We start from the raw sequence: 25,182 nt of genomic DNA, 5'->3' as shown, positions 1-25,182 counted from the left end.
CCCCTGTGCTCTGCCTGTGTGAAGGGCTTAGGTGGATTGACAGTGTGCTGGGATCGGCTAATCCTGCCGGAGCTGCTTCTGCTGCAGTCTCGCCCGAGCCCTCCCCAAGTGCTGGGACTGATCCTGCACCCCCGGCACCCCAGCCTCTGCACGCCCCCAGCCCCGTGCCAGCTCTGGGGCTGCCCTGCTCAGGGCTGCCCTGCTCTCAGGAACAAGCCCCTCTAAGGGTCCATGGGAGCAGCTGGCCCTGCTCTGCAATAAAGCCAGGCCCAGGTGGATAGGCTTGGCTTGGGCATAGGGCTTCCTAGGGTTGCAGGCTCAGCCTGCTCTGCAGGGAGCTGTGAGGATTTCTCTAAGGCAGGGGATGCTGCTAAGGAGATTTACCGTGCCGTGCTGCTCTGGGGTGGGCTGCCTGCGGCACAGCCTCCCCTCGCCGTGGCTGGGCACTGCCGGTGGGATGTGCCAGCTACCCAGGAGCCGGGAGGCATTGCAGCGCCTGGCCCCAGGGATGACTGTGAAGACCATGAGCCTTTGTGTGCCTGTGAGGTCAGGCAAGGAGGGTGGCTGACCACGGCTGGGGAGGGGGCTCTCTGCAGGGTGGGTGCCTGGGAATGGCACATGGCACTGCCCTGGTATAGAGAATCCATGCTCAGGGATGCTCTATGCCAGCAGGGCTACTCCTCCAAACCACCTAGGGACATGCAATAAGCTTTCCTTTCAAAAGGATGCTGCCTTGATTTATTTGTAGAGTATAGTCCAATTTTTTTATTCTGTTCCCTGCCTTGAATGAGGTCCTCTGAAGGGTGAGATGGATGGCACGGTGGGGACCGAGGCAGCGAGGAGAGGGGACTGAGCAGAGCAATGAACCCCAACTGATGGTTCATCTCAGCCTTATCACAGGCTCCATCGGCAGCTGAAACAGGGCAATCAATAGCCATAATGAGCATAACTGCCTCTGTGTGCTGGCTGGCACCGCTCGTGTGACGTGAAGGATGTGCTCTAGAGCAGAGGCTCCCTCTGCTCCTGGGCTTGGGCGAGGGAAATGCTGAGGCCGGGCAGCTCGGGCAGGTCTCCCAGAGCCACAATCTCCCTTGGTACGGAGGCAGGTGAGCCCCGGGATGCCCCGGCTGGCACTTGCCTCCCCCCTTGCCCTGGGGCTCCCTGCATTGCATCCCCTGCCAAAGCTGCTCATGCAGCCACACTGATTCCACTGTTAACAAAGGAGCCCAGCAGCCTCCGCTGCAGCCCGGGCTATCAGGATGCTGCAGCCACTTTGATTAGCCAAATCTGTCTTCCCAAAGATAGAGGCTTCTTCCCTTATCTTCTCAAAGCCTGCAGCGCATGCAGGCAGAAAGGTAACTAAAGCCCGTGATGGCATGTGAACAGACGAATGAGTAGGCTGAACCCCCAGAATTACCAATTACTGCCAGGATGATGAAGGACGGTCGGCAGGCGCTGCCATTTGCCACAATGGGAGAAACTGGATCACGCGGGCATGGAGAGATGTGAACGCTTGCACAGGGCTGCTGCGCCTTCCGCAGCGTGAGTGCCCGTAGGCAGCGGTGCCTGGCCGGGAGCACGGGAAGGCCATGCCACGGCAGCTCAGGAAGGCGTGCATTGCTAATTATATCCAAAACTTCCTTCTGCGAGTTCATACAGGGCTGACCCAGATCTTGGATAAAAGAGGGGTGTTGAGGCCGATCTCTGACGCAACCCCATGTCGATGGAGGGCTGTGTGGGTGGGAAGGGGCGGTGGGGGCCCCGTGCACGTTGTGCTCTCCCAGGACCTCCATCCCACACCAGTCTCCAGCATGTACCATATAGATTTCACTATCAGGGAGAAAAATATAGAGGGTTTGAGTGTGAACGAAGGATCTGAAAAAAAGCAGGTTGGGTCTGTCAAAACACTCCGGTGTGATGGACTGGAAATGTTTTGGTTTGGTTTCAGATTTTAAAAGATTTTTGCCTTAAATCTTGAAGAGTAGAAAAACCTGAATCAAAACAGTCTTTTGTTTTCAAAATGTCAAAACAGACCGCTACAGCCTCGATGGCCGCCTGCCTCCAAACAGGAGATTTGAAACCTGCTCTTTCCTGCGGTTACAATTTCAGCAAATTAAGTTTCTCCAATGGAAAAAAAGTTTTTCTCAAGAGCATCCTGGCAGTTCAACCTATAAGCAAATAAAATACTAGCAATCTGATCATCGGTGAGTCATCCATGTGGGAGCACAGATAAACGCAGCCAGAGCAGTATCTGCCCATCGCATCAGGCGTTTCTGAGCCGCTCTCCTGCGTAAAGGCTATTTTGTGCCACCTGGCGAGGCAGGAGCGGGAAGGCTCGTGGATGGCTTTCATCCAAATGTTCGTATTGCAGTCATATAAAACAGAAAATAATTTTCCTACAGTTTAGTGCCCAGCATGGCACAAAGGATGCAGGAGTGGTGCCTGTTCTCCAGGTCCTTCTGCTCCATGGGGGTGACAGCCCAGGGGTGCAGGGACCCCAAGTCTCCAGTGCTCGGTCCCGCTCACCGGGAAGATGTGGACATTGTGCATTCAAGGGCAGTAAGAGTGCTCTGCAGCGATTCCCAGTGCTTGTGCAAAGCAGGTGGCTCTTAAAAATAAGTGCTGGAGTACCTTGGGGTGCTCTGGGGTGCAGTGGGGTGTGCGGGGCTCCACAGCGGGCTATGGTGGATGGAGCCGGCCAGGATGTCTTCACCATAGCTGTCCCAAAGAGCAATTAATAGGCAGATAATTCAGAAGAAGAGAGATGCTCAGGCTTTGCTTGGGAGGAGGCTGCAGCAGAGGTCAAGGAGCTTCAGGCCCGATCTGTGTCCTGTTGCTGTGGGCATCTGGACATCCCTCCTGTGCAGTCCCTGAGTGCCGCATCTTCTGCAGCCCGGGTTGTAACTAGCACCTTTCCTTGCTGATTTGATCCTGCCCTGGAGCTCAGGGCCGTGCTGGGCTCAGGCCGGGGACCCGGCTGGGCACTGGGGCTCTTGGGGTGGGGTGGGGTCAGGGCGCTTCTCCTTCCATTTTCATGAATTTCCTAATGCCACAGAGACTCCTGTGGCCCTGGGGAGTTTGCGAACTGCTTTAAAATGCTGTTAAATTGGCCATGTGTAGGGGTTTATTTATGCTCACAGGACTGTGGTCTGAATATTTCATTTTAAAATTTACATCTGTGTCACTAGCAATGCTCAAATAAGGTTGCCATGGAAACCCCTCATTACCGGGTGAGGATGCTGGCAGTGGTGCCCAGCCCGAGGAGCCGTGGCCGGGAAGGACTGGGCTCTCCTCCCTGCTGCCTGCCCAGCCACGGCTCCTGCGCCCAGTGGCAAACCTGCCTTTGTCTGTAAAGGCAAACAAGAGGAAAAGCATTTCATCGGTGCCTGGTGCCCGTGGCCAGAGCAGGGCTTGGCAAGGTGCTTGGAGACCTGCTGTGTCGGCAGGGGACACCGGGCTGGGACACAGCCCTGGGTGGCAGCAGACGCCCGTGCCCATGCTTGGCCTCATCTCTGGGCTGAGACGGGTGGAAAAGCCCTGAGGATTGGCCATGGGCGAGGGGGTTTCTGGTCACAGGTGAGAGCGGTGGGTTCAGGCTCTGTGGCAGGGACTGCTTGCAGGCGGGGGTAATATTTCAACAATGAAATGCTCTGTAAAAACCCACTTTAGTGGTGAATCCATACTGCTGGTGCCTGACTTGCTTTGCTCGGGAGCAAGGACACCGCCAGGAATACGGGAATTAAACTTGCAAACCTCTCCCCTGCCGCGCTCCGGAGAAGCTCGTAACTGCTCTAACGATCCGCAGCGGCCTGACAGATGCCTGGAAATTACACACTTCTCCAAGCTATGAGGAAAATGGATTTTCCTCCCCAGTGCTGCTTCACGGAGCTGGAATCAATGGGACTTTGACTCTCAGGCATTTGTTTCAGCCACGCCAGCTCTGCACGGGCACCTGCCACACCCGTGGCTTTGGGGGGACCTACCAATGCTCTCCCTCACTCCAGGAGCCGCTGCCTGTGGGTCCCCGTGTCCCCACAATGCCTCAGCCCTGCTGTGCCCCGAGCACTGGTGTCCTGGCACCCCTCATCCCCCAGCATCACCCCCGGCACAGATTAGCCCTGGCCGAGCCCTCTGTCCCCAGGTCCCCGGGGACGAACCCAGCCCATGCTGGGAAATGCCCAGGTCCTTCCCAAAGGGATGCAAGCACCCACGAGCCGAGTCGCTGCTCCGCTGCAGGAGGAGCAGCAGCAGCTAACGAGGAAGAGGAATTAAAGAGGCTCATCCAATTATGGAGGAATCAAGAGATTTACAGCATGGAAACGATACAACCTGTCGCGTGCTGACTTGTCCCGGCTTGCTACCGCCGCTGCTGCCTCCCCAGCTGATGGGTGTGATTAATTATCCTGATATTTCAGCAGATACACGGCCTTGTGGGGACCACGGAGCAGGGGAGCAAAGCCATTAGAGATAGCGGCACTTTGATGCAGATGTTAACTTGTGTTCATTGCAGTTTTTTATAATATCAAATGTAAGAAATGCATGGTCTCTGCCTTGTTATGGGCAGATAGGCCTGTCTGAAACAAATTAACAGCGTGGTTTCAAGCAGTAATTCATTTTTTTGAAAGCTGAGCCTCACTAGGTGCAAATAGAAAGTTTCCCGTGGAGTTTTCTAGTCTTCCTGGTAAATCCCCAGTGCCAAACCACAAACCTTGGCCAGATGCACCCCCAGGCTGGCCCCAGCCAGCATCAAACATGGACAGCCCTGGGGGGAGACCTGCCATGCTCCTGCTCCCTCCTGTCCTCTGCTGCCGTGTCCCCCAAGGTGTCCCTGCTCTGGAGGCGTTCATCACGAGGACGAAGGAATGAAGGCAAATTGATCCTGTGGCTCTCCTGGGCCCTGAGGCCGGGATGCTCGTTTCTCAGGGCCCGCCCGGGGAGAGGAAATTGAGTATTTTGGCAGCTTTTCAGGATACAAATTGAACTGGGGGAAGAGAAGCTCCTTCTTTCTCAACCAATCATCCAGCCTAGTCATCTATATCAGGGTATAAAATTAAATGGGTTCCTAAAGAGAGAGTATATTTAGATACAAAAAGCCCATTCTAGTCAGCTATCTGAGACTAAAATAATTAATCTCCCATCACTGTTAAGATGCAGCGGAGCAGATCTTGAGAAGCGAGTGCTGCGATTAACTATTTGGGAGCAGGTCAGCCCTGTGAAACACAGCTTGTGCCCCATGCTGTGCCCAGGAGCTCCTGCCAGCTCCTGCCCCGGCCGGGCTGTGCTCGGCTTCGCCCCTGCCACACCACGCCAGCGCCTCTCGATGCTTGTGTTGCACGAACCAATGCGTTGGCAAGGCTGCTCTACCCTATTGCTGCTTCTTGGGTGATGGAGGGGACTCAGGAGCCCCAGCAGGGATGCAGGAGCCCCAGCAGGGATGCAGGAGCCCTGGCAGGGCTGCAGCCTGGGTTTCAGCACCTCTGCTATAAGGCAGTACGTTGCTCTCAGGGAACGAGCCAGGAGCCCTCTGTGCCTGCAGCCCCAACCACAGTGTCATCGTGATCCCTGCCGCCTGGGACCCCCCTGGGCTGCCGGCAGGCTGGGGAGGTCAGTATGCCATTGCCAGAAGGGCTTTGCCCCTGAGAGCTCCTCTCCCTGATGCACTGATGTCCCCAGGCACCAGGAGCATCCCTTGCGGTGCCAACCAGGGGCTCTGTGGGAGCGCTGCGGGCTCTGAATTGCGTCCCTCAGTCCTGAGCACCCGCGCTGCTTGCTGCAACCCAGCAGGGCACCGTGCTTGTGTCCCTGCCACCCCTACCTTGGCCAAGGCACACGCCAGGCCAGGGGGGCCAGCCTGGGCATCCCACCAGGCACACCAGAACCGCACAAGCTATCACCCACTGGGTTTAGCTAAAACCCTCTGCGTCTGCAGACAGCTGGGAAACAATTACAAGATACACAGCCATAAAACATCTGGTGAGTCAAAGTTTAGTCTAATTATAATAGATGACTATTTCTCTGCCTGGCTATAAATCATTCATGGTCTCACTTCCAGGCAGTCACATCCATGGACTATGTGACTATTCAAAACCTCCCTCTCTTGTTCTGCCTGTCTGGAGTGTGTTCACAGCTTGGTTTGATTTGATTTCCACTCCAGAACTAGAAATATGAGATGACAATATAGAATCATCATAGAATCATAGAATGGTTTGGGTTGGAAGGGACCTTAAAGATCATCTGGTTCCAACCCCCCTGCCATGGGCAGGGACACCTTCCACCAGCCCAGGTTGCTCAAAGCCCCATCCGAGCTGGCCTTGAACACTTCCAGGGATGGGGCATGCACAGCTTCTCTGGGCAACCTGTTCCAGTGCCTCACCACCCTCATACTGAAGAATTCCTTCCTTATATCTAATCTGAATCTACCCTCTTTCAGTTTAAAGCCATCACCCCTTGTCCTATCACTACCTGCCCTTGTAAAAAGTCCCCCTCCAGCTTTCCTGTAGGCCCCCTTCAGGGACTGGAAGGCTGCTCTAAGGTCTCCCCGCAGCCTTCTCTTCTCCAGGCTGAGCAGCCCCAACTCCCTCAGCCTGTCCTCATAGGAGAGGTGCTCCAGCCCACTGATCATCTTCATGGCCCTCCTCTGGACCCGCTCCAACAGGTCCATGTCCTTATGCTGGGGGCCCCAGAGCTGAATGCAGTACTCATATAACAGAGATCCAGGTGACCAGAACAGCCCTCTGCTCGTGCTGCAGCATCGCTGCCCTGCACTCCTCGGGCTGGGGGAGCTGGAGGATTCGATTTCTGCCCGAGCGAATGGCACAGCTTCTGCATCGACTGCAAGGCATGAGGTAGAGCTGAGCTGCCTTTTGCCAAATCTGTTTGGCAACGCTTTATATTTCTTTCGCAAGATGTAACAGGAATCACAGTGTGGCTCTAGTCCAAGCTCCTGAGAGAACAGATACAGGCAGCCTCCTCGGGGTCAGATTGCTGCCTTCCCCCGTAGCAGCAGGGGAGGACACAGCTGGCACCACTGCTGCCCATGGCTGCTGTCCTCCCATGGATTTTTCTGGGGTACCCCAAAAGCATGTATTTTTTTTGGAGTACCCCAAAAGATGCCCTGGGGCATCTCACCATGGGATTTGAAGCCCACCAGGTCCTGGCCATCTTCCCAGGGCACAGAGGTGCCTCAGAGCAATGAGGATGGCGCAGGACAAGCCTGGCATAGTGGTACACGATATTTTCTGCTCTCCTTGCCTAATGAACTGGGCTTTTCCCACCGCAGGGATGCAGCACCCAGCGATCACACCATGCACCAGTGAGAGGTGGGCAGAGCCGGCAGAGCCAGCAGAGCTGGAGATGCTCAGGGCAAGGGAAGGGGGACAGGGCTGGGGTTTCCTTGTATCCCAGGCTGTGCCTTCGTCCCTTGCACCACCTAGTCCCCATGCATGGCCCATTTCTCCCTCCCCAGGGACAACGCGGGGTTTCAGCTCTGCCTGCTCAGTCAGTTTGTCGGGCCAGGCATGGAGGTCAGTATGTCCCACTGATGGTTGCAGCCCACATCTCCCCGAAGGACCTGCCATGGAGGGGAGAAACTTTTTTCCAAGCAATGCTTTTCTTTGCATTTTCTCCCCTTATGGAGGCCAGGCAGAAACCTGCCTGCCTGCTGCCTGCTACCGCCTGCTACTGCATAGTGCCCTTGAAAAGACCCCTGTTGTACTCCTCTGAAATTATGTAGCTCTGGCGTCTAATGATTCCTGACAGATTGCGAACAGTCCCGCTGCTAGCAATCAGGAAGGCAGGAGAAGTGTTGGGTTACTGATGTTTGTGGTTATTACAGTTATTGGACTGCATCGATTACGGGGACGGTCTGTGCCGCGGCGGCTGTTAGTAACTAGGGCAAAGCCTGGCGCTCCCCGTTCCGGCTGCCGGCCCGGCACACCGCGGCGAAGTGGAGTGATCACAGCTTAAAACTGTGCACGGCCGAGGGACAGGACATGCTCTGCTCCCAAATGCCGTTTAACAGCCCGGAACACCGCCAGGCAGATATGATGCAGTTTGTCAGCCAATCACCTCCTCCATTACTTAGTATTTTCCCTCTAAAGAAAGTAATAAACTGCACTTCAGCTGCTTGATCCTCATTATGTCAAAACAATTTCAGGTTTGGCAGCATGGCAGCTCCCTGTGTCAGCCGGCACGGCCCGCTGCTCAGCTCTGTACAGGAGCCGCAGCGCCTGGCACGTCACTGCACGTCCAGCCTCGCTGTGCCATGGGATGCACCGGTGCCTTGGCTTACTTTTTCAGAAATGAGCCTGTTTTCAGACAAGATTTGGCTGAAGAAATACAAAATTCAATTTTTAATTTTTTTTTTTTTAATTTTTCTCAATAAAAATGGAGTCATTCTGCTGGGGGCAGAGCAGCAGTTTGGGGCTGGCACAGGCTTTGCCACCCTGCCCCGGACTCTGGGACGGGTGCCCAGCCCACCCCAGGTCCATCGCTGCAGGGCAGCTGGGCTGCTGCTGGTGCTCCTCTCAGTCCTTGCTTCATTTTCAGTGACACTGTTCTTTATATAATTAATTGTCAGCTGTATCAGTCATCAGTGATTTGTGTTTTAAAGATGGCCTGGCAGAACTAATTCCATTTCTGCACTGTGTCATGCTGGATGATGATAAACTATGTACAGCTTCTCCCACAGAGCCTAATGACGAGCCGCTGCACTTTATTTTAATTAATACAGATAGCAAATATATTTTCATTAGCCATCAGGATGTCACGAGAGAAGCATGGTCCTCTTGCACGGCGAGCAGCAGCAGCGCCTTCAGTCCCGGCGCAGGGTGCAGCCCCCAGCCCTGCCCCGTCCCCTGCCTGGCTCTGCATCCCTCCACACCCATGTCCACCAGGCACAGGGCAGGCACAGGGCAGAGAGTTTCCTACCAGCCTGATATCGGTGGCATGACCCATCAGACCCTGGAAAAAGCTAATTTAGCCACGCTGCTCCATAGCAGCAGCTCCCAGGGCTGGGGGGTGCAGTGCCTGCGGGGTGAGAGCTCTCTGCAGGGCCAGGCAGTGCGCTCCGAGACAAAGCCTCTCTCGGGGTCCCTCCTCCCTCCAGTGCGGGAGGACATGCAATTATAAGACACGTTTGTAATTTCTGAAATTAAGAACAATTAAGCTGGCTCCCTGGTATTTCTGACGAAAGCAGCCCCTTGTTCCCTGAGGAAGTAACAGCCTTCCTTGACCTCTGCTCCATTATTCCGTTTGATTGATCTTAATTATGTCAGAAAGGATAATGATAGTCTTTGTGGGGGTGCAAGTACATTGGGAACAAAGATGACAGGCTCTTTGTTGAGAGCGCACGAGGGCTGCTTGGGCAGCGATGGCGGGCACGGCCACTGTGCCCAGCTAACGAGCCTGATGAGGTGCAAGGCGCCCGGTTCTCTGCTCCCAGTGCTACTGACTGGGCACCACCAATGCCCAAGAAACCCCTGTATTCCACCAAAACGGAGAAGCAGAAGGCTAACAGTGCGCCGTTAAGCAAAGAGGACTTGGTCCTCCAGCTGGACCATGGCAAGCATTAGAGACCGTGTCTCTGCCTCTCCCGTCATGCCTCGCAGCAGATACTTGCTGGAAGTAACTCCAGGGGCATGCCATCTCCCAGCCTCCCTGGCCACCCCTCCAGCCCCGCTCTTGCGCCACCCACATCAGGTCATCCCACCCTACATGGAGATGCTTCGCTTTCTCCTGTGCCCACGTGGAGGCTCCGGCCAGCTCCTACCAGGCTCCTGGTGCTCTCACCTTTCCCTCTGCATCCCGGGCAAGGTAAGCTGTGTCCCCCTGGGGACTTCACTGCCTCTCACCTGTGTTTCACCACAGGAGCAGGGACAGAGATGCTGACGAGGGGAATAGAAACGCATCTCCCTTTTAAGGGACTTGACAGTATCACCTTCCCCTACCCCCACGAATTCCTTAAATAGAAAAATCAGAAACAAAAATATGTAAATGATTGCCTATTTTGTTCGTTAATCACAGCTGGATTGAGTTAAATGAGAAAGCCCTTAAATGCTGGCCATTGAGGCTGGTTTCTACCCCAAGCCCTGTCTCAGGAGGGACCTGGACCTGGACCTGGACCTGGACCTGGACCTGGACCTGGACCTGGACCTGGACCTGGCTGTGCTGCGGGAGCATCGGCTCTCCTCGGGAGCAGCTCTTTGGTTTGCAGCTTTTCTACTCCCATCAAAGTGGCTTTGGCAGCGCGTGACACCGCAGCTGCCATGCCGCTCCGGCTCGGGGAAGAGCAGCACTCGACGAGCCTCTCCAGAAGCGCTTTGATATTTGGATCAGTGTGTGGAGAGGGGGCTTTGTCAGATGTTCCTCATATATTCTTGTAATACGTGCATGTCATATCACTGGCGCTTATGCGTGTTTCCTGGTGATATTATTATTTTTGACACACCCTGCTGATTGGGAAATGCAGTGAGAAAGTACCTGACTCTGTTCTTCCCAGCAGGTAACGAATCAGCAAATTATAAAAAACAGTGTGTCGTCCGGCTTGGATAAGTTTTTTTTCTACTGCTGCTATTGTTTATGTTCCTACAGGGTAATCGCAATTTTTAATGTACTTTTGATGGCAGTATAGTATGACTAAAATAGGCACATCTGAGAAATAAATCTGTTTTTAAAGATTGCCTTTTTGACATGCAATAGTAAATGCTCAGGGAAGGACCAGCCGCTGCTGAAGGGGACCTGGACCGTCCCTGTGTGGGGACGGTCCCCCAGGTCCCACTGAGAGCAGAGGGGGAGGGCAGCGGCTGCAGGGCTGCCAAGGCTCAGACCCCAGCGTCTGCCCCTTGCAAATCGCCCCATGGCTCAGCATCTCCCTGGGCGTCATTCCCCCTGAAATGATGGTTGCATCCTGCGCCTGCTGCTGTGTGTGCTCAGCAAAAACCTGCAAGGTGTGGCGTAGCCTGGAGCAGCATCTCTGGAGCAGCAACTGGAGTCAGGAGGCCGTGGGTTTGGGCTGTTTGCTCATGAGAAACACAACAGCCAATTTCATGGGAGCAGGAAGAGCAGCAGCAGGTTCAACATAAACTTGTAACGTGTATTTTCCATCAGCAAATGTTCTGGACTGGACCTGGGAATGGTGCTGGGGGTGCTTAGGAAGGAATTTTTCAGAGCTGAATGCCTTTTTCAGAGTTGACTCTAACTCTGGGCTCGTAGTCCTGAATGTAAGCAGACTGTTGCCTTTGCTATTTGTTCAGGCTTCTTGTTTTGATCAAAGATGCAATGCTGTATAATTTAAGAAAGACTTTGCTTGTGAGGCCAGTTTGATGCTTGTGGAGTGGAAATGTGGAAAAATACAGCCCTTGCCCATGGAAGCCTGCTTGGATAATCTGAGTCACTGGAGGAGATGTTATTTGCCATGACTCAATTCAATTTGTGCGGTTGGGTGACAAGGTACCAATGAGCGATAATGAGTTGCAATCGCCCTGCGCTGCATCCCACCGGCAGAGCCGGGCAGTTTGCACCACGGAGCATCTCCCCATTGTGTTTCACCGTCAGCTGCTCCCCCGGCAGCGCCTGACCGACCGGAGCTGCCCACAGCCCAGCACCACCCTCTTCTCATCAGCGCGCCCGTGTTTCCGCTGCGTTGGTTTTCTCTTCAGTTTGCAAGTGCTGGCTCCTGACGGCACGGACAGCCAACGTGGCAATGCTGGGGCTGCACATAGGCAATCTTGCTGATTCCTGAGGCTAGCACATTTTTTCCAGATCCAGCCATAATGCTGAGGCACGCGTGGTGTCCGAGCCTGCAGGAAACATTGGACGTCTGCTGGGTTGCCAGTGAGCAGAGTGAGCTGTTGGTTGTGCCTTAGCTTGGCTCCCAGGGAACCAGTCAGATGGTACCAGCCCCTCGCCACACTGGGAACATCCCGAAATGGCTCTGCCCTTGCTCTGCCTGCGGTGCAGGCTGGTGGGCACACAGAGCCTCGAAACCTCTGCTCCATGCAAGTTTTGGACATATGCAAGAGCAGCAAAAGTCTGTAGAAGGTGGGTGCAGATGCTGACATCTGGCAGAGCCATTCATCAGACGGGTCCTAGTGAGGAGATGTGGTGGCTTCTGTCTGGGACCGCAGCTGCAGCAATGCTGGAGAGCAAGCTGCTGGGTTACCGGTGATGCAGCTTCCCTTCCACTGCAGACTCTAGATAAGCCTCAACTAGAGAAATGGGAAATGCTTTCAAATTTGGATGTTGTAAAAGACATTTTGCAGTGGAAAAACTAAAAAGATTTGCCTCTGGGAGAGCAGGCTGATCCCCCCCCCCCCGTGTCACTGTCAGGAGAGCGTTAGGCTGCAGCTGCAAGGGCTCTTGTTTTGCTGCACCCTTCCCTCCCTACCTTTCCTAATGAATTCCAAGAAAGCCTCAATGCATTCCTAAATGGGAACACAGCCTGTGTCCTTCACAGTCATCTACACAATAAAGACAGCCATTTCACCGCTGGCAGGCATGGGCTCCTCTGTGTACTGGAAACAAAAGCTGAAAAGAAGCCTTTATATTTTTTGATTAGATAGCTTGAAAAGTTTGCTTTTAGATGAAATCAGTGAGGCAATTTCAATTAAGTGTCAGCTCTGAACCCCTTATGGGACAGCAGCTCCAGCTCCTCACAGAGGCGAGGGCTGTACGGAGCCTGCGCCGCCTCTCGCGGGAGGTGCGGATCAAAGGGCCCAGGAGAAGCAGGAATCTTTGTGCCTTTAGGATGCTGTGCTGGGTTGGGAAACCAAAAGTTGTTTTCTCTCCTTATTCAAGGAGCAGCCCTATTGCCCAGCAAATGCCAGAAAGCTCGGCTTCCCAGAGGAGAGTGGTGCTGCTGCCCGTCTGGGGACCAAGGCAGGGACCGTGGACCGTGGAGCATCCCACCAAGCCCTAGGAAACCCCTGACCCCTGCACCTATCAGTGCAGGAATGGCCCCAGCCGGTGCCAGTTACCGTCCCAAAGCCACAGCCGTCCACCAACACCATCCGACCCCGGGGGCACTGACAGATGTCTCGTGCCCCCCGTGACACGCTGGCTCCAGTGCTGCTCTCAGCAGTGGGGGTGTGTGCGGAGAAACAAAATTTTATTTTTTTTGAAAAGAATGAATGAGGAAGAGAGATTATTGGGGAAATTTTCTTTGGGGGAAATTCTGGAACATAGACAAATTGAAATATTTCAACGCAGGCTGAGGACTGAGTCGTGGATAAAAATAAAGCAGGAGGCGGCAGCACCTTCCCAATGACATTAGCTCCATTCATCTCCCCGATGATGCTGCAGCCGTTTCACTGGCAGCGTACAAAGGCATTAGAAGTTACATTTTCCTTCACTATTTCTCAAATGTATTTATGCTGGGAGATGTTTGTGGAGGTACATTGTGTGCCTTGGGCAGAGGATTAATTCCAAACTGTCACCTCGCTTTTTGATGGGTTTGTAAATTCTGCTCTGTTGATTTGTACTCTCGGTAAATTGATAAAATCCTCTTTCCAAAACCTAATATACCATTTAGAGCTCACCGGGGTTTTAGACCTCATTGGCTCACATATTTATGTAAATATAGTGTCCAGCAGCAATTTAAAAACTGCTGCATGAATAATCTGGATGAATGATAAGGGGTGAAGGGAAGCAAGTTATCTGATGGGGGCTGTGTGCTCTGTAAAGCAGGTTTCCCACATCTCAGGGTGCCGGGTTTTGGGGCAGCTTTGCAGGTGGGTGGCTGCTTTGGGCAGCGTTGCCCCAGGATCCGTCCCTCTGCACTGGAGCTGACTAACCCTGATGTTGTTGGGAACAGTCTGATGTCTCTAAGGATGCTCTCGGGGCCGGAGCGCAGCATTGCATCCCGCCCCAGGGTACCAGGCTGACAGAGCCGTGCACCCTCCTGCAGCGCTCGGATCACATTTTTAATGTTGTTAGCACCATCTACCTTTCTTATTTTAAATCCTTTCCCTTGTTTGTATCCTGTGCAATGGGGGACAGGATGGCTGATGTGTCCAAGTGGACATCCATTAAGCTGTCTTTGCAGAGCTCCTCGCTGCGGGCGGGGATGCTGCTGGTGTGCTGGGAGCACTGGGAGGCTGTTAGGGCTCATGCGAGAGTAGTCTTTCAATTTAGGGACTTGGTATCTTTGCAAATGGAAGTTTAGGACTGTCAGGGGTAGCCTGATTTTTACTGGAATTGCATTTAAATCATCATCAGAAAATGCAAGCCCAGTTCCTGCGTATCGTCATGCAGCCCCATTGCTGGGGGAAGAGCTGCAGGGCTGTGGGAAGGCGGCGGAGGGGATATCAGAAATTATGTTCTCCGGCATTGTCCCCCAGCCACCAATCTACCCGAGATGAAGGATCTCATCCACAAAATGTTGTCATGCTCCATTAATCCACCCTAAAAAGTCAGATGGAGATTTTCTCTTGAATTTTAAATATTTTCAGCTATTCTGACTAGCTCTGAAATCACCCCGAATTGACCAATTTCCAGAACATTCCCTCACTCTGCCCCACGTTATTCCTGTTTCATTAGTGCATGGCTGCTCGGACTAATTTAGTATCTTCATCAGTGTATTCTGTTGCTCACAGAACTGCACCGAGCCCAACAGCGACTGCCGCAAGACCTCACAGGAGACCCCTCCAGCCGGCTCTGCCAGCCCCTCTCCTTCCCCGCCCGGAGGGGACTGGCAGCAGAACTGTTCCCGCTGGCACCTGCCTGCTCCTGCCTGCTCCTGCCTGCTCTGCCCCAGCTCCCCATGGCGATGCCAGGTCCCCACAGTAGTTCCCTTGGTGATGGGCTGAAGCACGTCACCGAAACTCCCCCGGCAGCCCTGGGGAGCACGTTTGCTGTCCCTTCTCTGGGGTCGCCCCTGCAGAGCCGCCTGTCCCGAGCACAGTGGGTCCTTGCTTTGGCACATAATGCGCAAGTGTGCGAGACAGTGAGAGGGACAGAGACATGAAAATTGTTTTTGCTGAGCAGATTACACTGCTCTGGGATCAGTCCCACAGATATTCCTTCTGTCACACTTGCATTTTTGGATGCCTTTGCATTTGGCACCAAATTTCCTTTCCAGACTAAAGCTTTGCATTTGGAATCGCACCTCCAGAGCTGGGTTTAGTGACCAGGCTGCTCACACATTCCTTTCTCGCTGCTGCCAGGAGCTTGGCTTTTGGTTGCATAAAGTTTTCTCGTACCTTCCCGCTGCAGCCATCTGTCCTGGGGTGCTAATGCCCTTTTCCTTTCTGCACCCCTTACCCTGCCAGAGGGGACACAGAGCCAATCCCCTGGCCCTGCCCTTGGGGGAGTCACTTGGGCTCTCCAGGGGTTGAACACCAGGCGATGGAATCCTGGGGTTGGGAAAAGAGAGAAGGATCTGGACAAATCTGTGCTTGTCCCAGCACAACGCAGACCTAGGGAATCCAGGCAGGGCTTCCTTGCTTTGCATCAGGAAAGCTCTGGGTTCAGCCAGCCCACAGGTCCCTTTTGGTCAGCTGCTTTTCTGGCCTCTCCCCAGGGAAAGAAAAAGGAGGAAAAAAGAAAAAAAAAATAATTGCAAAGTCGAGGCTGTGCTCTCTGCCCACACTGTGAGCACTTCAGCCTCAGCTGCACCACAGCCATGAATTTTAGCAACCGAAAGAAGGAACAGAGGGGAAAGCAGCTTCTCAGCACCCTGGGAACACAGTCCCCGCCGAGCAAGGGGAGGTCCCTGGGTTGGGGACAGCGTTACCTCTGTGTGCCCGCAGCCCTGAGCCCCCCAGCCACCGCGGGGACAGAGCGCTGCAGTGGAGGGTCCCCCCTGCCATGGGGCTGTCACCCCCCTCCACCCTTGCCCCTGGCCAGCCTGGGATGACAGCCCACACAGGGGGACCGCAGGGCCAAATTCAGGCTCCCCTGCTCCCCCCCCCGCAGGCTCTGGCTGCAGACAAGGCTTGGGCCACTCAGCTGGATCCCTGCTTTTACAAATCAGTGCAACTCCAGCAGCTTTAACGGCGTGATGCTAACTCACAGCAACACGCTTCAAAGGGTTTGTTATTCCACATCCATGTCATCTAAGAAAGACGTTGGGCCAGAAATAGTGTCTTCTCGAAAGCGCAGGAGGAGCGCTCCCTGTCTGCACCAGCTGCAGCCCCCAGTTTTTAAGGTTCCCGGCAGTTCCTTGCTGATCACTCGCAACCCCGTTTTTCGGGGCGCACCGAGCACCAGGGCGCACCAAGCTGTGTCAGGACACAGGCACCGGCCATGACTGCCCAAGCATCCCCCCAACCACAAGGACCACAGCTATAGATTCAAGTCAAAGATAAGCAACACTCGCAGTTGCTTATTAAGCCTATGCCACGGGCTCTGCTAGAATTCCACAACGCTTCGCGCTTTGTTATGAAAAATGAGTCTGCCTTCCTCCAGCTGTTTCCCGGCTCTGTTTTCCACCCCACACTCTGGTCGGCTCCTCCAGCTTCCCAGCTCCATGGATCTCCTCTGATTTCTGAAATCCTTACGGATGAAGTCTGAGAGATAACAGAGCTGAGTGACAAGGGGGTTGCTGCAAGTATCAGAAGTTCATTTATTCCTCCTCTTCATCTTCCCAGTGGGGCAGTTGCTGTAGCAATTGCTTTGGGGGATGGCAGCGGGCGAGCAGCCTGTCCTGCCTGAGCAGCTCTGCTTTTTTCAGGAGAGCTGCTGAAAGGCGTGGGCTCAGGGCTGGGGTGCAGAAGCTCCCTGAGCGAGCATCCGTCTGTCCTGGCTTCTCCTCTCCTGCCGGGGCAAGGCTGCAGCAGGGAGATCTTCACTGGAGCAGGATGCAGATCAGAGCAGACCAGCCCCGTGGGGCTGTGCACGGACATCCTTAACAACTTGTCTGTTAACAAGCTGCGAAACGAGACAGACAGACAGGCAGCTGGTAGCCTGTCCTCTGAAATGAAGGACACCTTCCCTTAGCACCTCAGCAGAAAAGGGCTGCTTTTGCAAAGCATTTCTCCTTCGCTTCATCCTGGCTTATGTAGGCTGAGTTACCCAGACGCTGAGTTACCCAGACGCTGAGTTGGACTCGGGGCTGCAGCGAGAGCAGATGAGGCACCTGTATCACACGGGTCTCCTCCATGCATCCGATCTAGTCATCGCTCACGTGCACATCAGCATGAAAAATGATCTTGTGAAGCAGGTCCTTTTGGGAAGGGCTCTGGGAAGCCATGGAAGACAGTTACAAGCAGTAGCTGAACTGCAGGAACCTGAGTCAGTGATGCCAAATCCTCCCTCGCCCCACTGCAGCCTCCCCAGAGCCTTCCTGCCAATCTGTGTTTCGCTCTCCATCTCAGCGGGCAGCAGTGTGAGCACAGACCTGTGCCCAGGGCCTCGCAGCACTGCTGCACGGCCCGGATGGAGACGTCCCGGGCTTCAGCTGGGATCACAGAGCTCCAGCTCCATGGGATCCAGTGTTTTTACCTTAGCCCATGTTAAAGATCGTTCTGTCTCTCTTTGAATCACATCGTTTGCCAAACAACTCTTCCCTTGGAGTCAGCAGAGGGAACAGTGAGCCCCCTGCACAGTGGGTGCTGCTGGGGTGGGCAGGGGGCTCCCTGCCCTTCTGCACCTCTTTGGCAGCGGTCCGATGGCATTTTCTTGTGGCTGGTTTGCCTGCATGTGTGTGACCTCCCTCTGAAAGCAGCAGTGGAAAAGCAGCGTCACAGGGTTCTGCCTGCACCGTCCCCGAGGGATGTCAATCCTGGCCCAGCACGGCCAACACAAGGACTTCGAAGAGCTTTTTTGTTTGCCAGCCTGCTGGGTCTGCCGCCCCTGGCAGACCTAAACCCCCCTGGGACACACACTCCTCCCCGCCACTGCCCCGAGGCCATGGCTGGAGGGATGGTAGGTCCCCATTCCCACTGCTGTGGGTGCTGGCACCGGCTGCACCCTGGGGTTTCTGCTCCCGAGCCGCGGTCTGCTGGAAACGTCGGCTTTGGCCCTGTACGCTGCTCCGCTAATGAAAGGGAAGGGCCAGGCAGCACCCAGGACCCCCCATGTGCTGTGTTTGATACCGGCGTGGTTCATCCTGGTGCTCGCTCTGCTGAAGCCCTGAAGGGGGGCAGGGGGTCGGGCGCTTGTTGGGGTGCCCAGACGGGTGGGGTGATCCCCCTGCAAACCTGCTGGGTCCCTCGGACCAAAACGGGGATGCAGCCGTGGCTTACCGAGCACTATGAGTCCGGCAAGTCAAGTGGTTAAAGACACAGAGCTATCTCAGCACCGAATTCAGCAATTTCATACCCCTGACAAGAGTGTAAATCCATTCTGATGGACTGGAAAATTGGAAAGCCAGCGCTCATGCTGTATTTTCTATAGACATCTATCTGAACTCCCGAAAGATACATTTATTGGCAGGCTGCAGTTCCAGCCACGTAACTGCACGTTATGCTAATTAAAATATAGCCTGTGTTTTGTAACAGGATTTCCTTGGAGCGTGTTTTACTGTTCAGTAACCACTTTCAAATATTTGAAAAATAAAATCGCATCAAGTAAATAACTTTTGGATTGCTCACAGAAGGTTAGTCTTTTTTTTTTCCAAAGCCCACTGGAACTGGCTGTACTCATTGCAATGACAGAGGATGTAAACCACACTGATTTCTGAGGCTGCTTGTAGTCTAGATCAAAAGCTCCATGTTATTTAATCATACAGAGCCCGTTTCATTTTTAAAAAAAACCTGTTTGTACAAAATGGGATAACGAAGCGCCACAGCGCTTGGCCCTGACCCTGAATACCCGCAGGAACAACCCTGCCCTCAGGCAGGACTTGCCATCCGCACACCAGCCATTTGTAACGCCCGCAATACCCAGCCAGTGATGCCCTGCCACACCTCTGTGCATACTGCCTCATCTCTGACTTATTATTAATTTCTGAACCCAGCAGAAGCTGACTTAGAGCTACAAGGGATGGATTATATGCTGAGATGTTCTGCGCTTCCCTTTTTACATGGTTTGCTTTTATAAGACCTCTGTGTGGCATTCTGTACGCCAAGTGAGCACATTTAGCTTAATTGGTCTACAGTCTGCCTCTTCAGCCCCAAATACTTGTATCAAACACCTCACTGAAAGAGAAGTTAAAAATGTATAGAAGGAAACATCTGTGACACTGTAACATCCACAAAATGTACGCCTTAAATGGCATCTTTATATATTCATAATGGCAAAAATATGGGAGAAGTGGAGGGCTAAGAGATATTAATTTCCTTTGCTACTGATCTGGACTTTCCTCATTCTTTCTGCCAAGGAGGAGAGGAGGAAGAGGTGACATTTAATGTGGCCTCTGATACCTCCCCATCAGACAAATTCCACTCCCCGTTATCTCTGGCCGCGCAGCCCGCTGGCAGCCTGACTGCGTGCTATTATGTCATTGCTTGAGACGATGCCGCTCGGGGTGCTGCCGGCTGCAGCGAGAGCGCAGCGCTCACTTGTTGCAGCCCTCGCTGACTTCGTGCTCCGTTTTCCTTCCTCCTCGACACACCTGATTTTCTGGAAAAATTCTCCTGTGGTGCTGCGCTCACCACGAAGCCAGGTGAACCTCTGTGGCTTGCTATTCCGCCGTGACCACTAGCCTGGAGGTGCCCAAACGCCTTGAAGAAAAGAAGGGGGAGCGCGGGTGGTGGGGCTGCGGAGGAGCCCGGTGCTCAGCACCCCCCGGTCGCATTCCTGCTCCCAGCACCGCACCTCAGGAAGGATTTGCTGGTCTCAGCACAACCTCTAGTGGACACCGGTCCGCATCGCCACCATCACACCAAACGGGATCTATTTACAGACCCTGGATCTCCCGGGGCTGCGGCCGCGCCCCCGCCGCCCCCAGCGACCGGGCTTTGCCCAGCGCCGCTCCCGGCCCCAGCCCGCCCGGGCAGCGCGGGCAGCGCAGGCAGCGCAGGCAGCACAGGCAGCCCTGCCGCCCTCCTCTGCCCGCAGCTGCCAGACTGGAGGCACCTGCCCGCACGCCCCGTGTTTGCACGCTGCATTCACACAGCGCTAAATAAATATCTCTGCTGATGACCGCGCTCCTTGCACGCTGCTCCCGGAGCCTCCTGGCACAAGTCCTTGCGAAGGGACGTGCCTCCGCTGCCTGCTCTGCTGCTGTGCTCCATGCTGGTGGGTGGATGCAAGCGGATGCTGAGAGGAGAGGCTTTCACACCTCCTCTCTGTTGATCTAAATGGCTCCACAAGTGCAAAACACCAAAAAGCCACCAGCCGAGCAACCGATCAGTGCAAGTCATGTGAAATTACTTGTTTCTTGAAAGAATGAACTGAAAGATCAGGCAGATGGAGCACAACAAATGATCTCTCTGCAGGGTCTGATCCTGCTCCCCCTCACAGCTTGGGAATAGCAGGACTTGCCAGTCTGGGCCCTGGCTGTGACCTCCCGCAAACAGATCGACAAGGCTCCTGCCCAGCATGGGGAGAGCTGCCACGTCGCCGCCGGCTCCAGGGCTGCGTGTGCAGGAGTTTGGGATTTTACAGCAGTAATTCACTGAACCTTGTAAAGGGTCAACTATTTATCAGCTCCCTCTCTGCCAAGGAAAGAGGAGTTCAGTACACTGTGTTCTCATACCCTGAAATTTATGAGAGATCGCACTTGCCATATGGGCCAAATCCTGTTCCTGAGGAGCTGGGCTCCCTGCTGGTGCTCCCAACGGGTGCTCGGGACCAGGGCAGCCTCCTGCCTCCAGGGCACGAGGCAGTGGCGGAGATGTGAGCCCCGTAGCGGGACCTGCACTCACTCGGTTTGTTTGCCCAGCTCCCCCCGCCCCCCATGGCGGCACAGGGACTGTCGCTGTGCGCACAGGTCTCCCACAGCTGCTCACCAGCGGCCTGGATGAGAGCGGATGGGTAACACGATGGAGCAAAGGGTCTTTCTGTTTGTTCCGATGCTGAAACAGGATGCCAGCAATTGTGGATAGAGACTTCAGATCTGATTCCTTCGTATGTATGTGCATGTCCATACACAGAACACAAACCCATGCAGGTGAGAGAGAAAATGCCATAATCTACACCCATTTATGTTTTGTTACCCAGAAAGAAGGATAGATTCTGTAATACAATCTCTATATGGAGAGCCGGGTTTAAGACCAAAAAGTCAAAGTCTTTTAACACAATCTGAACATGAGAACAGAAAGCGAAGCCGGGCAGGCAGCATTGCACAGCACTCCTGACACGGGGAGCTGTTAATCTTTGCTAAAACCACACCGTCGGCCCCAGAGGTCAGCCTCCCGGGCCTGCACAAACACTGCAGCACAGGCAGACACTGGCCTCTCCCGTTCTCCCGCTGACCAATCCGCATTGGTGACCACAGCCAGCAGCACACCGAAACCCGGCTGCCTCGTCCCCACAGCCTTCCAGTTACAAGAGGCCAGGAGCGGCACCAGTGCGGCGGTCCTCAAGCACCACGCTAGTTTGCAATGACTTTGTCAAGTCACCCGCAAACGGGTCCCGAAGCCTATTCTTAGGTCTGTCATCACGGCAGTGGGAAAGGGAGACGGGAGCGGATTTGCGTGGAAACGTGAAACATGTGGAATGAGCATGCAGCCCCCGGGTAAACACTCACCACCCCACGGCCATCGCCACCCCACAGCCACCTCCTGTGTGCCCAAGCCAGCGGGACGGGAACACCGGCGGGGACCTGGCACCGGGGGCTGGGCACAGCGGGGGCTGGGCACAGCGGGCTGCTCTCCGGGCGGGAGGGAGGCGGCGGGTCCGGCAGGGCTCCCGGGAGGACTCGGCCCCGTTAGCACACGGTTCCGGGGCAGGACGCGGCTCCCCGGAGCGGCCCCGGCCCCGGCCCCGGCCCCGGCCCCGGCCCCGGCGGCGGGAGCTGTCCGCCCCGCGGTGCTGAGCCGCCGCTGTCCCGCCGGGCCCCGCCGCTGCCGCCGCCGCTGCCGGTGCCGCCGCCGCCGCTGTGCTCTCCCAGCAATGCCAGAAGTTTCAGCCCGGCCAGGGGAGCAGCAGAAGCGGGGGTCCCCGGTCGGGGGCGGCACGGACGGTTCCAGCAGCCCCTCCCGGGCCGGCTGCCCCCTCCCCGCTCCGACTGCCCCCTCCCCGCTCCCGGCTGCATCCCCCCTCGCCTCCCCGCCCCGGCCGGTGCCCCCTCCCCGCCGGCGCTCGCACCCCCCGGCCGGGAGGCGCAGGGCCCCGGCGGTGGCGGCGGCCGTGCCCGGGGAGCCCCGCTCCGCTCCGCGCCGCAGCCCCGGCCCGCTCCGCCCCGCTCCGCCCCGCTTACCTGGGCGCGGGGCCGCGGGGCTGCCCAGCAGCAGGGCGAGCAGGCAGAGCCCGCGGGGCCCCGGCATGGTGCGGCGGCGGCGGGCGCGGCGGAGCCTCCGCGCTGCTGCGAGCCGAGCCGAGCCGCGCCGAGCGGGGCCGGGCCGGGGGCGGGGGCTGGGGCCGCCGCCGGAGCTGGAACGGGCGCGGGGGAGCGGCGCGGCGGAGGGCGGAGAGGAGCGGCGCGGCGCGGCTCGGCGCGGAGCGGCGCGGAGAGGAGCGGAGCGAGCGGCGGGGGAGGGCGCCGGCGGCCGCCCCGGCCCCCGCGCAGCGCCGTGCGCTCCGGCCCCGCCCGCGGCTCCCCCGGCCCCCCCGGCCCCACCGGCCCGCTGCTCTTCCCCGGCCCGGGGCTCCCCCGGCTCCCCGCAGCCCGCTACGACTCCCCTCAGCCTCCCCAGTCCCCCGGCTCCCCCCCGGCTCCAGGAGCCCCAGTGCCCCCCAGCCCGGGCAGTGCTCCCCGCTGCGGGCCCCCGCTCAGCCTGCACCCTGTCCCTTGCATCATCTCACTGCCCCTTGTCCCCAAGCCTCCCATTGCACCCCACCCCCCCTCAGCACCCCACACCCCTCTCAGCATCCCAACCCCGCTCAGCATCCCAACCCCCCTCAGCATCCCAACCCCCCTCAGCACCCCAAACCCCGCTCAGCACCCCACCCCCCCCAGCACCCCACCCCTCCTCAGCATCCAACCCCGCTCAGCATCCCACCCCCCCTCAGCACCCCACTCCCCCCTCAGCACCCCAAACCCCGCTCAGCATCCCAACCCCCCTCAGCACCCCGACCCTCCCTCAGCACCCCACGCCCCTCTCACCTCCCTGCTCAAGCCCAGCCTTACCCCCCTCCCCTGCCCTCGGGCTCCCCAAAAGCAGACTGTGAATAGGGCAGGGGTGCTACAGGGGGGTGATACAGGCCCCATGCCCCCCTTGGGATCATGGATGAACCCTGCTGCTGCTGGAGCCAGCAAAGCCAGGCTGGGAGGGAGCTGCACACTGCAGCCTGACCAGCCAGGGTGGGGTGATGGGCTCTGGGCACGTGAGAGTTCACAGTTTGTGGAAAGCTGCACAGGGCACCCGTAATGTGGGGCTGGCACCGTGGCCATGGGCAAGCACTGGAGTCTCCTCAACCCTGCAGCAAAAGAAGCAACAGACAGACAGTCCCCACTCAGCACCCCAGCCCCGGAGATCCACAACCTTCTTGCCTATGGGTAGGACCATGGGCCTTGACAGCTCCCAGGAGCTCCCTGCCTGGTCTGGTCCTGCCCGTTTCCCCTGCCCGGGCCACCGGCAGCTGCAGTAAGCCAAGAGCTTCCAGCAGGCCTCTCCCGAGCCCGACAGAGCACACGGTGTAATTACACTGATTTTGATAAGAACAGGAACGGAGGCTTCATTCTCTTGAAATCCCAAATCCTACCTTGAAATGTTTACTGTAAATCACCTCCCGGTGAGAGCTGCCTGGTCCTCCCAGCCACTCTGCCTGTCAAGTCAAATAGCCAGAACAATGTCACGAAGCACGACACGAGTGTCAAACACCACAAGATCGAGGCCAGCCTTTCCCCCAAATAGCCAGTTTGTTGATGCTGCCATCTGAGAAGTCCCTGCTACCTTTGAGAGAGCAATTACACTGATTCGGTTACCTCAGCAACAATAATCACATACTGGTATCACTACAAATGCCACCACGCAGAACACATCAAGTCAAGAAACCGTCCAAACACAGGGACTGATCCTGCTGCCTTTTTCCCTGCTGGGCTCTCCAGAGTTCCTCCTGACGCCGGTGCAAGCGGGAGAAGCAGCAGCCCGGGGATTTTGAGGAGCATGAAGCAGGCTGTGCAGGCAGCGGGGTCATTTGCATTCTCTGTGTTACTCCTAGCTGCTGCCAGCTGGGAGCAGTTGGGCAGCAGGCGAGAGAAGGACAAAATAAGAAAGGGAGAGAAATCACCGAGAGGTGCAGTATATTATTTAACACTGTCATTTTCATATACAAAGTGGGATTCGCTTGCTCAGAGGTTTAATTTGGTCTAACAAAGCTATCTGCAGCAGAGCGAGCACAGCCTGCTCTGGTCCCCTCTCCGCTCCATCCCCAGCTTCTCTCCCGACCTGCCGTTATTAAAGATAAAAGTTGTCTCTCATTTAGCAGTTTTCCTTGAGTGATTTTTATTGTGTTCATCTGCATTGTAGTAAACTCCTAAGATAGCCAGATAATAACACCAGCGCCATGGTAACAGGCAGGAAAAAAAAGAACAAATGCTGTATTTGTAATGCAGAAATGCCCACTAAGTGGTAAAAGTTGTTAGTGACGGAGGGGGAACAGCTAAGCTCAAGCCTTGGCTCAGCTGGGATTCGGGAATGCAGCCGGGCCCAGCTCCCCACCGGTGGGCGCAGCACCCCATGAGCCCGGGACATCACGCCTGGCGCCAGCTGGGGTTTGTGTTGCTCTCTTGTCCGGTGGGGCTCTTGGGGTGCATTTCCCGACTCTCCGCAGCGCCTGTGCCTGGGGGGGTCACCAGCTGCAGGGGAGGGTGCTGCTCAGTGAGCCAGGGGGTCTCGCAGAGGTGCTGGGGTCCCCTCGCCCCTCTGGCAGCTTTGCTGGGGACTCAGGCGAGCTGGGAAGCAGCTGGGAGGAGGGAGCACGTGCGGGGGGACGGAGTGGAACGCACCGCGGGATGTGCTCCCCATAGCTGGTGTGTAACAAGGTGATTTGAATAATTTTCCTCCTGCAGCCTCCCTGCACAGCCAGCGCAGAGGCCTAATGGCCTGTGAAATTTCAGTTTGAGAAACAACAGCGATGTGCGCGGTGGGGGAGCTGGCAGCCTCGGCGCTCCCCAGGTCACCGAGCTCTGCTGCCCCCGCTGAAACACCGGGGCGCTCCTGCCTGCGGCTGGGACCCGCCACCCCGAGCCCTGTC

The 25,182-nt window shown here is 56.0% G+C and overlaps 1 protein-coding gene across 1 annotated transcript in view; it reads right to left on the bottom strand.

The window, feature by feature from the left end:
* Positions 1-22,310, bottom strand: part of SEZ6L (seizure related 6 homolog like) — a gene marked incomplete at both ends in the record, with an annotated part of 48,318 nt that extends 26,008 nt beyond the window's left edge. The window contains one exon of the mRNA XM_082324810.1: positions 22,244-22,310. Coding sequence (XP_082180936.1) covers positions 22,244-22,310 — 67 coding nt within the window. The remainder of the gene's footprint in view (positions 1-22,243) is intronic.
* Between the last annotated feature and the right edge of the window lie 2,872 nt (positions 22,311-25,182).

The sequence above is a fragment of the Platalea leucorodia genome (genome assembly GCF_965183815.1).
Source record: "Platalea leucorodia genome assembly, chromosome: 12".
NCBI lineage: Eukaryota > Metazoa > Chordata > Aves > Pelecaniformes > Threskiornithidae > Platalea > Platalea leucorodia.
This window is presented reverse-complemented; position numbering and strand designations above follow the sequence as displayed.